This window comes from Macaca nemestrina, chromosome 7 (genome assembly GCF_043159975.1).
Source record: "Macaca nemestrina isolate mMacNem1 chromosome 7, mMacNem.hap1, whole genome shotgun sequence".
In the NCBI taxonomy this organism is placed as follows: domain Eukaryota; kingdom Metazoa; phylum Chordata; class Mammalia; order Primates; family Cercopithecidae; genus Macaca; species Macaca nemestrina.
Genome location: NC_092131.1, coordinates 135,674,999 through 135,687,452, shown reverse-complemented (window position 1 = coordinate 135,687,452; position 12,454 = coordinate 135,674,999). Strand labels below are relative to the sequence as shown.

The window sequence follows — 12,454 nt, the reverse complement described above, 5'->3', positions numbered from 1 at the left end:
ACATTGAGTATGTGGCCTGGGGAATCACTTCAGTCCTTCTCTGCTTCAGTAGAAGAAGTGGCAAGACATTGTGTTGAGGATTAAATGAGGAAATACAGTAACTGTTTGGAGAAATGCCTGGCACCTAGTAAAAGTTTGAGAAACCTTAGTTGTAATTAGCTGATAGTGCATAGATTGACAAATTCTTCAAAGTGTTGCAAACTTTGGGTTCTGTTTAAACTCGGGATGCATTCCAGCTATCAACAATGGTGAATTACTTGGGAGGAGTAGACTTTGGATGGAAATAGAGCTTCACTGTTTATACTTGGCATACTTCGGTACTATTTGAATGTGTTACAACATGTATGTTGTACTATTGTAATTTTAAATAAATAAACAAATACAGAATATTTCAAAGTTTGCTTCAGTAATTCACCCTGGCCCTTGGAGTTCACTTGCTGGAATTTCTTCTAGGCATTTAACCCCCTGTCCTTTTAGCCCTTTGCAAAGATGTCCCACCCCACCCCAGGCTAATTTTTTGATGAGACTTTTTGATTACAATCCAGTAGTTGCTGATGGCTGCACTCCAAGAGCACATCTGCAAGAAGGCACGTCAATGCTACAAACTCCTCTGCAGCGTAAGCACACTGGTGCTCAGCCTGAAGATTGAAGTCACGCACCAAAGAACACAAGCCACAGTCACAAATTTCTGTCAGCAACAGGGCACTGAAAGCTGTCACAGCATTCTTCTGTCTGGATGTCAGGCTGTCCATCTGCACTTAGATTGACAAGGAAAGGGAAAACTGAAAGGAGAAGCAATCCCCAGGCATCCTTCCCAGTGTTGCCCTGTAGCCCAGAGCACACCAGAACACGCAGGCCACTGATGCTCTCCCACCTCCTAGAGAACTATGCAATTTAGAACTGCCCTAGAAATCCTGAGCAGCTTCTAGCTGGGTGTGGTGGCGGGCACCTGTAATCCCAGCTATTCGAGAGGCTGAGGCAGGAGAATTGCTTGAACCTAGGAGGCGAGGGTTGCAGTGAGTGGAGATCACACCACTGTCCTCCAGCCTGGGTGACAAAGTGAGACTCTGTCTCAAAAAAGAAAAAAGAAATCTTGAGCAGCTTCATGAGGACATTTAATATCAAGTGAGGGATTTTTGAACAAATAGCCCTACACAACTCTTGGACAAGTTCCTTAATCTCCTTTACAAAGAGAATAATTAGTTAGGGTGATGATAGCTGCTGTAACAAAAGTTTATTTCTCCTTTACAAGAGTCCACTGTGGGCTGGGCGCGGTGGGTCACACCTATAATCCCAACACTTTGGGAAGCCAAGGCAGGCAGGATCACCCGAGCTTAGGAGTTTGAGACCAGCCTGGCCAACATGGCGAAACTTCTTCTCTACTAAAATTACAAAAAGTAGCTGGGCATGGTGGCGTGCGCCTGTAGTCCTAGCAACTCGGGAGGCTGAGGCAAGACAGTTGCTTGAACCCAGGAGGCAGAGCTTGCTGTGAACCAAGATTGCACCACTGCACTCCAGCTTGGGCCACACAGAGTGAGACTGTCTCAAAAAAAATAAAAAAAAGATAATCCACTGTGGATGCTCCTGTGTCAAAGGCAGCAGCACTCTGCTGTGAACAGTCCTTCAGGGACCCAAGCTGATGAGGGGTCTGCCATCTCTAATGTTGGCTTCCAAAATCCCCTGGGCATTGGTTTCCAGCTGGTAGAACAAGAAAAGGAGCGTGCATGGGAGGTTTTTGTGGGCCAGGCCTGGAAATGGTGCCATTATATTCTGCCAACTAGAATTCAGTCATATGGCCACACCTGTATATCTGCAAGGCAAGCTAGGAAACGTGGTTAATCTGTATGCCCAGAGAAAAGGGGGGCATGGATTTGGCAAACAGAGAACCAGAACCAGTCTCTGCCACAAGAAATCACATACTTACACTGAAGAGTTGTGAAAAAGATTAGAGATAATGTGGTGATGTATCCTTGGCCTATGGGGGCATGCAGGTTGGGAAAGACACATCAAATGTGAAAAGAGGTGAGCAGTAGAATGCCCAATTGGAGACCAGATAGTGGGCTGAGCTACAGTAGTCACGAGCAACAAAGGTTAAGGTGCTGGCAGAGCAGACTGACTCATTTAGGGATAAGAGATTTGAGCTAGGTCACTCAGGTAGTCATCGATGCTGTTCACCAAAGGGCTTCAGTGCTCTGCCTTCAGGCCATGAGGCAGCACACACTTCCTGCCCCACCCACCCCTATTGTGTGGTCAACAGGCAGAAGTGAAATGCGTCACTTCTGGACTGAGCTTTTAACTGCTGGGATGAGACTCTCTCGTGGACTTTTTTCCTTTGCCAATGACCACAGTCCGTGTTCCAGAGAGGGCCTGCTCCATCAGCCTGAGTCCTGGAAAAGGGCACAGAGCATAGGCTCTTGGTGCCCAGGCAACATCTTGTTATTTTAAGTCACTGAGATTTTTTATTTTTTATTTTTTTGAAATGGACCTTTGCTCTTGTTACCCAGGCTGGAGTGCAATGTCACGATTTTGGCTCGCTGCAACCACCACCTCCCAGGTTCAAGCGATTCTCCTGCCTCAGCCTCCCGAGTGGCTGGGATTACAGGTATGCGCCACCACGCCCGGCTAATTTTTGTATTTTTAGTAGAACAAGGTTTCTCCATGTTGGTCAGGCTGGTGTCGTACTCCTGACCTCAGGTGATCCACCCTCCTAGGCCTCCCAAAGTGCTGGGATTACAGGCGTGAGCCACCACACCTGGCCACGTCACTGAGATTTTTAAAGTTGTATATTACCACAGCATAAACTGGCTTATTATTACAGGTATAGACACCTTTTTCAGGCAGGAGGCATCAGATAGCCTGTGAGGCAAACCAACCAACCAACCAACCAACAAAAAGGCACTCTTGTCCATTTTAGCTCATTAGTTCCAAGAATTAAGAAATCATGATTTTTAAAACATAATTTATACATTATTGCCAAAATGCAAGCAAAGGAAGCGCTTAATGGACCTCGAATTATTTAAAATACTAATAAAGCCAACTTTCAATAGAACCTCAGACATACTCTCTTCCTTAAAAGATCATTTGTCCCAATTTGAAGAAAGTTTAAAGCTACCAAGTGCTAAAGAGCGATCTTATGGGCATATTAGTATCTAATCAACACCCTCCCATAACCTGGTGTAATCAGAAATAAAAGAAAAATGAACATGGGGGAGCTTTGGAGGGAACTGTGGGCAGCTGCCTGGAACATACTTATGTAGGGACAAATCTGGCAACTTGACTGTCCTCTGGGCTCTCTAGAACTGGCCTCCTGAGTTAGGGACAGCCTCCTGCACTGATGGTTGCCTTACAGGCCAGCTCTGTGCTGTTTTCGTAATTCGTGCAATTCCACCTCAGATCTCATTCACATCAGCTCACACTGCAGGATAACTTGACGTGGAAGTACAATGGGTGGGAGATGGTGGCTCTCTTTAATGCATTCCCCTAGAGTGACAAGAGCCATCCAACAAAGCATCCTCAGTTCTGCCTGCTTCAGCATCACAGGAAATCTGATGTTTCCAGCCAGCTGGTTGAGCTGCCTTAACTAGAGCTCACCAAGCAGACTATAAAGTCCCTAAATGCAGGACCTGTATTTTACTCATCTGTGAATAGCACGGTAATTACTTACAAGCCTGCTTTGAATTCAGTCAGATTCTGGCTTGAATATTGATCCCACCACTTAATAACTGGGTAACCTTGGCCACTTAACTTCCCTAACCCTGCTTTATAGTTTATAAGATAGGAATGATAATTCCCCATTCCTTTGACTTGTGGAAATTAAATGGGACACGTATACAAAGCTGCTAGTGCAGCTCAAAAGTCTTAGTTGAGTGCTTGGAAGAACAGTGGATTCTATCCAAACAAGGGTATGTGATCTCAGAAGAGACCGTGTGTATCTCTTTATCAAGACGTACAGGCTGGGCGTAGTGGCTCACGCCTGTAATCCCAGCACTTTGGGAGGCTGAGGTAGGAGGATCACTTGAGCCCAGGAGTTTGAGACCAGCCTGGGTAACATAGTGAGACACTCCCATTTCTACCAAAAAAAAAAAGAAGAAAAGAAAAGAAAAAAAAAAGCTAGGCGTGGTGAAGATCGCTTGTGCCCAGGAGTTCGGGGACTGCAGTGAGCCGAGCCGTGATCATATATTACACTCCAGCCTGAGTGACAGAGCAAGACCCTGTCCAAAAAAAAAAAAAAAAAAGCTATTAATACAAACATGTATACGTTTGTGATTGTGTCACAGTGGCAGTTTAAAGGAGAAATCCTTTGCCAGAGGTTGCAAAAGCTATAAAAGTTAGAGTGGAACAGTGCTTCAAGGGAAGAGATTGGTTTTCATTTTATCTGCATTGTTTGAATATATAAGTACATGATAACTTCAATAGGGATACCAAAACAAATAAATAAATTTTAAAAAGAACATGAAAGGCCAGGCGCAGCAGCTCACACCTATAATCCCAACACTTTGGGAGGCCGAAGCAGGTGGATCGCTTAAGACCAGCCTGGCCAACAAAGCAAGACCCGCCCCCCTCACCCCCCTATCTCTACAAAAAAAGAAAAAAACTTTTTAAAAAGTACACGTAATTTAAAATGAATACAACTTTTTAGAAATGTTGGGCTGGCAGGGTTGCCGGCTTATTTGGTGAGTCTTTCACCTCGTTTGGAGATAGCGAGAGCAACGAAGAGAAAACATTAATTACCAGGTATTAGTATTAATACGGCGGCTCCATTCCCACATGGACCTGGGGGGACAAAAACTCCTAATCTTGGACAGTTGCGCCCAGCCCTTCTTCACCTGCGGTCCAGGTATCATCCTAGTCTTCCCTCCGTCTCTGGGGTGGGTCGTTTCCAACCCTCCGCCCTGGTCCAGGCCACTGAGGGAAGGGAACAAAACTAAGGCCGGGAGGGCCGGGCCTCAGCCTGGAGTGTGTGGCTCCGGGCCTCCCCCGGGTGCGGCAGTTACGGCGGTTCCGGAGCCGCGGCGCCCAGGGCCGAGGGGCGGGCCCGAAGCCGCGGCCTCGCCTCCGCCGCGCCGGCCGCTCCCGCCGCTCCGCGGCCTCCCGGAGACACGCCGCCATGCTGCAGAAGCGGGAGAAGGTGCTGCTGCTGAGGACCTTCCAGGGCCGCACGCTGCGGATCGTGCGCGAGCACTACCTGCGGCCCTGCGTGCCCTGCCACAGCCCGCTCTGCCCGCAGCCAGCCACCTGCAGCCACGGTCAGGGCCGGGGCGGGGACGGGGCCGGCGGGAGCGGGCGGGACCGGGCGGCTGCGGTGACGGGGTGAGCGCGGCCCAGAGGCGGAGCGCCAGCGGCGGGGACACCGAGGCGTAGGCCCCGCGGCCTGCGCCCGCCCGCCGGCCTCACACCCAGCCCTCTGCCGGTCGGGACCCAGCGGCCCAAGTCCGCGGCTTCCGGGGTGCCCCGCCCGGGACTCCCCGACTGCTCCGCTCTGTCCAGTGGGAGGGCCCGAGAGACCCGCACCCCATCCCGGAGACCGGGTGGCTTGGCTCCTCAGAGGGGCCCAAGGGCGCGGAAGCCGAGCGTTCCTCCCGCCGCAACCTCGCGCGGCGGAGAAATGGGGAGGTCCCGAGCCGGGAGCCCCCGGGAGCTGCGGGCCAGCTGCTGCCGCTGCGAAGCTGACATCATCTGCTTTGCAGCCACAGGTTTCCTGACCTACCCGCACTGGTGCCCCAGACTTTCCCGCCCGTGGAGAGCCTCTTCACCGTAGTTTTGTGAACTATCTGGGCTCGCACTGGAGAGGAAAGTCACGGGGAGGTTGGACTGGGGACTCCTGGGCCCCTGTCCTTGGTTTCTAGGCTGCAAGGGTGGCCGATAGAACGATGCACGTTACTGGCTCTCTTCCCCCATGGGAGGATGAGCATGGGATGGGGGTCCTTGTCAGCGAATGTTTGGAATCCTCCAGACATTGTGATTAAGATGAACATTTCAGTTAGAGCTTGGCTAACCGGCTCTCAGATACGGGCCTGGTGGAAACCCCACCTCTGCCCGTTGCTTGCACGGATCGTTTTCTCCATTCAATCTTTCTGGCTCTTGGAGGCTGCTGAGCACGTGCAGAAGCTTGACACAGAGCCAACTTGAAATTGCTGGGCATCATACACAAGTGGTATAAATGTGGGGGTGCTTCATTTGAATGTGTTTGTCAATGATGAGGTAACACTGAAATATTCAGGTTATGCTGAAAATGTGCTTGTTCGTTGTTAAATCAGTCATCCTCTCCAGCACCTCTGGCAACACCATAAACCACGTTGAGCTTGTATTTATCACAGCTTCAAAAAAAATTAGGGTGCTCAATATACCTGAGCTTTGGGTCTTTTAAAAACTCCCACCGTGGAGTTAAGACTGGAAGTTATTTTGTATGCCAGAGCACTGTGACATTTAAATAAACCAGGTTTGAAAACATTGTCTAATCTCTTACATTTTGAATTATGTTCCAGATGGGAAACTCTTGTCTAGTGATGTGACTCATTACGTGATCCCAGACTGGAAAGTTGTTCAAGATTATCTTGAGATCCTTGAGTTTCCTGAATTGAAAGGAATTATTTTCATGCAAACAGCTTGTCAAGCAGTGCAGCATCAAAGAGGCCGGAGGTATACGTTTTGCATTCTTTATTTCTATATGGCATAGGTTCCCCCCCACCTTAGAAAAGCTCCCTTGTTGGAGGAGGATGGGAGGAATTCATTATTTTGTCAGAAAGGACTTTTTAAACTAATTTTGTATTCTCTTTGATAGTGAGGAATGCAGTAACATTATTTTATATTTCTGCTGCAACACCTGGCCAAGAGATCTGACTGTAGATCAATAAACTGCAGTGTCCCCAGTATGTGGGTATTTAAGATTCTAGTGTGAATTGGCTTTTGGCTTGCATTTTTATAGTGGTAGGGTTACTGCTTATTTCTTGTTGATAATGTGTATTATTTAATCTTATTTATAGATACATTGTTTCAGAAGCATACATTCTTTTCTTGGGGAAAAGAGTACTTTATTTTTAAATTTTAGACTCCTTTATTGGAGATGCAAATTGTAATGATTTATTCAGTAAAACCAGAAATAGCTTGTTTTATTTTTAGATTACTAGTGTAACTACCAGCCATAGTCATTGTATTTGCTAAACAAAGCATTTCCAATTGAACCAGTCTAAAATTCTTGCCTTGTACTTAAATGAAGAATAGTTGTCTACTTTTTAAGCAAATACCTTAAAAAATGATTTCGCTTCCTTTAATGTTGAGAAAGGTTTATGACTTGAACTTAAGACTGTATGGAAATAGCATATTAGAATTATATGTCCAACCTCTTAACACTCTAAGTTATTTAATAAGCACAAACTATGCATTTATTCTTTTTTAAAATGTTGTGGTTTCTTCAGGCCTTGGTAATAAAAGATGAAGTGTTTTTATTTGTATATGAAAATGACAAATTGTCCTCTTATTATACACTCAGTTCAAAAAACGTACATTAACCAGATTGTGTGCAGGTTTTTTTCAGACAGAATATTTTTAAATGAGCTTCAAGTTGATTTTGTTCAGACACCAAGATATAGATGTTTATACAGATCCAAATTTAAATGCTGCTCCAGGTGTCATATTTCAATTTCTGCTACTAAAATCAATTTGTTGTTATCATTCGGATTGCTAACACACTGTGAGCCTTTTCAACTTCTGTTTTCTAAAATATTTTTAATGTTAAGGATTGTTTTAGAAACCAATTTCTGGGACATTCAAAGACAAAGAGTTGGAATTTAAACATCTTTTCTCCTGAACATTTCAAGAGTAGTTAACTTGATGAAAAACTATTGGTTTTCCACTGCCTTACCATGTCTTTGAATATACTAAATGTGAAAACAAAAGATGAGGAGTTATGAAATAGGGCTATATGATAATACCCTGATTTTGTTTGTTGGGTAAGCACTTTTTAAGCTCTTAGTTCCAGGCCTTGGGGAATAAAAAAGTTGTTTTTTGTTTTGTTTTGTTTTTTTTTCTTGAGATGGAGTCTAGTTCTGTCGCCTGAGTTGGAGCACAGTGGCATGATTTTGGCTCACTGCAACCTCCACCTCCTGGGTTCAGTGATTCTCCTGCCTCAGCCTCCTGAGTAGCTGGGATTACAGGCACCCGCCACCACGCCCGACTAATTTTTGCATTTTTTGGAGAGATGGGGTTTCACCATGTTGGTCAGACTTGTCTCTAACTCCTGACCTTGTGATCTGTCCACCTCGGCCTCCCAAAGTGCTGGGATTACAGGCATGAGCCACTGCGCCCGGCCCAAAAGAAGCCTTAGTTCCTCGCATAACAAGCCTATTATCTTGCTGGGGTTAGATGGAAGAAGCAAGACAGTTATTATGAAGCACCTTAGACACACGAAGGATAATTTAATGTGGACGATGCTAAGTGCAGAAGTAAACGTGGGGTAGAGGAATTAGTCTGGAAAATCCTCTGGGGGAAATGGATTTGAGACTGGTCTTTAAGGGCATATTACGAGTATGATTGAAGAAGAGGAAGAAATCGGCACGTTTGGGCCTTGGCACTTTGTTTACCTGTTAAGCAACCAGCAGGTGCGTTCAGGTTGACATAGCTAAATGACCCAAATTGTCCGAGTGCTAGAAAGTGTCTTTTATTGAAGGCTAACATTAAAATTAATAATAGGCATTGAATACATAAGATCCGGGAGACTTTATCATTATTAATAAAGTTTATTAATTCAGCCTTCCTAAGTGTTAAGTGTAAGTTATTTGACTTTTTTAAATTGACAGATTAAAATTATATATATTTGGCCATGCCCAGTGGCTCATACTTATAATCCCAGCACTTTCGGAGGCCAAGACAGGAGGATAACCTGAGCCCAGTTCAAGACTAATCTGTGCAACATAGTGAGACCCCTGTCTCTATTAAAAAATTTACTTTAAAAAAATCATACATATTTATGGTATACAACATGATGTTTTGAAATATGTATACATTGTGGAAAGGCTAAATCAAGCTACTTAGCATGTGCATTACTTTACATACTTACCATTTTTTTGGTGATAATTAACTTTTTATATTTAACTGAACTTGGCCTAGCAGAAGCTCTCTAGTGTTTTGTTCATTTAATGTTGCGGAACATTTTGTTTTGTTTTTCAGTTCTTCCTTGGAGATTTTTGAGATGCGAGTAAATAATTCATTTTATCCAATATGGTTTTAGGAACATTCGTGGTTAGGAAAGTTTTGTCATTTAATAATCCCTGGTCCGTCTGGTGTCTGGTTTACGATGCTTTGCTTGTTCTTTTTGACTCCCTCCTGAATTCCTTCTGTATAGCTTCAGAGAGTCTCCATATTTCATGCCTCAGTTTCTTGATGGTATATAAGATTGGCATCAGGCCAGGCTCAATGGCTCACACCCCTAATCCCAGCACTTTGGGAGGCCGAGGCAGGTAGATCACTTGAGGTCAAGAGTTTGATACCAGCCTGGCCAATATGGCGAAATCCTGTCACTACTAAAGATACAAAAATTAGCCAGATGACGTGGCACAGGCCGGTAATCCCAGCTACTCAGGAGACGGAAACGGGAAAATCACTTGAACCCGGGAGGCGGAGGTTGTGGTGAGCTGAGATCGTGCTACTGCACTCCAGTCTGGGCAACAAAAGTGAGACTCTGCCTCAAAAAAAAAAAAAAGATTGAAATTGTAGAATATTATGGTTGGAGAAATCTGAAAGGTCACATGATCTAACTCTCCATCCACTACCTCAGTGTTCTCAACATGAGTGATATATCAACCTTGTTTCTAAAAGAAAAAAAATCCTCCTGGATACCAGTGTTAATTTATTTTTTTCTATGGTTATTTAAATATGTTTAAACATAAATCTCGGTATAAGTCCTCATGTTTAAGTACTTTAATACAATCCTAGTTTAAGTTAAATAAACTTACAAAATCAGAAAACTGCAAATGAACATTATTCAATGTGACAGATAACATTGTTTTGCTGAAACGAAATCACCAGAGTTGGGTTTAACAATGGAAAGACATAACCTTTAATCTGGTTATATTTGTAATGAGATTACCTATTTTGATTTCAATAATATCAATGCAGAGAATGCTTGTTCTCATAAGTATATTGCACAGAACAAGTATGACTAATATCAGGTCTTCTGTCATTCAGGATAATCACATGTTCTGCCATCTAATAATCTTCACATAAATGCTTATTTAGTGAGGAGTCCCCCTGACAACTCTGTAAGGCTGTTTTGTCCACCGTGTTCATGTGTTCACATGTGTGTTTGTTTATTCAACAAATGTTCACCAAGAGACTATATGTGCCAGAAACTGCTAGCACTGAGGGTACAGTGGCGAACCAAAGCAGACGGAGTCCTGGCAGGGTGACAGGCAGTAATCGGGCAATCACACAAACAGATGCAGAACTGCAGCTGTGACAAAGGCACTGAAGCACAGGGACGGGGCACCAGGAGAGCCCAGACCAGCCAAAGGAGGCAAGGAAGGGCATTTCTGACGGGGCTGCCTAGGCGGAGGTCCAAGGGTTGGCGCAAACCAGACAGAGTGGAGGAAAGCTTTCAAGGTAGAGGAAAATGCCTGGGGCCCACGGGGAGGAGCCTGTGGCACATCCCAGGAGCTGAAAGAATGCCTGGGTGGGATGGCGTTCTTTCAGGGATATCAGGGAAAAGTTTTAAGCAAAATGAGATAACATGATCAGATTCCTGTCCTAAAAGGATTACTCAGTGGTAGTTCACACCTGTAATCCCAACCAACACTTTGGGAGGCGGAGGTGGGTAGATCGCCTGAGGTCAGGAGTTGAAGACCAGCCAGGCCAATATGGTGAAGCCCCAGCTCTACAAAAATCCAAAAATTAGCTGGGCATGATGGTGGGTGCCTGTAATCCTAGCTACTCAGGAGGCTGAGGCAGGAGAATTGCTTGAACCTGGGAGGCAAAGGTTGCAGTGAGCCAAGATCACGTCATTGCACTCCCGTCTGGGCAAAAGAGCAAAACTCCATCTCAAAAACAAAACAAAACAAAAAAGCAGGATTACTGGGCCAGGTAGAGAAGAGGCCTGGAAAAAAGAAGGGAGGAGCCTTTTGCTTTAGTCCAGATGAGGGAATGTTGGTAGCTTAGAGATAGAGAGAAATAGATGTTTCCAAGACCTGCTTAATAGGTAAAAAATCTATAAAACTTCCTAAGTGTGTAAGTAAGAGAATTGAAAACATGTCAACATTGAAACTGAAAACATCATACACAGCCGGGTGCAGTGGCTCACGCCTGTAATCCTAGCATTTTGAGAGGCCAAGTTGGGCAGATTGCCTGACCTCAGGAGTTCCAGACTGGGCAACATGGTGAAACCCCATCTCTACTAAAATACAAAAAATTGGCTGTTTGTGGCGCACGCCTGTAGTCCTAGCTACTCGTGAGACTGAGACATGAGAATTGCTTGAACCTGGGAGGCGGAGGTTGCAGTGAGCCGGGATCACTCCACTGCACTCCAGCCTGGGTGACAGAGCAAGACTCCATCTCCAAAAATAAATAAATAAATGAATAAAAATGAAAACATCATACACAAATGTTCATGGCAGCTTTCTTCATCACAGCCAAAATATGGAAACATCCCAAATGTCCATTAATTGATTATGGTTAAGCAAAATGTGGACTATCCATATAGGGCAATATTATTCAGCTGTAAGATGGAATGACGTACTGATACATGCTACAACGTGGATAAACCACAAACACATGCTAAGTGGAAGAAGCCAGCGCACACATAAAAACATCATATGTTGTATAATTCCATTTATGTAAAATGTCCAGAATAGGTATATCAACAGAGACAGAAAGTAGATTAGTGGTTGCCAGGAGCTGGGGTCAAGGGGAACAGGCAATGACTGCTTAATGGATGGATACAGATTTCTTTTCCGAGTGATTAAAATGTTCTGCAATTAGATCAATGGTGATGGTTGCATAACTGTGACTATACTAAAAACCACTGAATTGTGTGTGTTTTAAGGGCAAATTTTATGGTATGTGAATTATATCTCTTTATAAAGCTGCTATTTTTTAAAATCTCTAGAACTAGTGATAGATTTAGGTATGTGAGATGGTGGGGAAGGTGGGGTCAAGGATATCACTGAGGTTTCTGGTTTACATGACTGGATGGAGAGAGGGAAAGCTAGAGGAAGCCTGGGGGCAGGGAAGTCAAGGTCCAGAGTTTCAAGTGTCTCTGGGGTGTCTGAGAGGGCCTCACTGACGCCAAATGGCAGTGCAGTTAGAAGGCAGTCGTTCAGATGGCCCCAAATGTACTCCATAAAAATGTTTTGTGGCCGGGCGCAGTGGCTCATGCCTGTAATCCCAGCACTTTGGGAGGCCGAGGCGGGTGGATCACGAGGTCAGGAGATCGAGACCATCCTGGCTAACAAGGTGAAACCCCGTC

General features: G+C 44.9%; 1 protein-coding gene across 3 annotated transcripts in view; it reads left to right on the top strand.

Annotated features, from left to right (window-relative positions):
* The first annotated feature begins 5,066 nt into the window (after positions 1-5,066).
* LOC105488299 (DIS3 like exosome 3'-5' exoribonuclease) overlaps positions 5,067-12,454 on the top strand; it is a 42,018-nt gene continuing 34,630 nt past the window's right edge. The window contains exons 1-2 of one of the 3 annotated variants that reach the window (XM_071101167.1): positions 5,067-5,246; positions 6,486-6,639. In XM_071101167.1, the coding sequence (XP_070957268.1) occupies positions 5,108-5,246; positions 6,486-6,639 (293 nt within the window). In that variant the 5' untranslated portion in view covers positions 5,067-5,107. Of the gene's footprint in view, positions 5,247-5,590; positions 5,694-6,485; positions 6,640-12,454 lie in introns of those variants that run through there. The other 2 variants (XM_011752212.2, XM_071101168.1) reach the window with 2 other exon arrangements.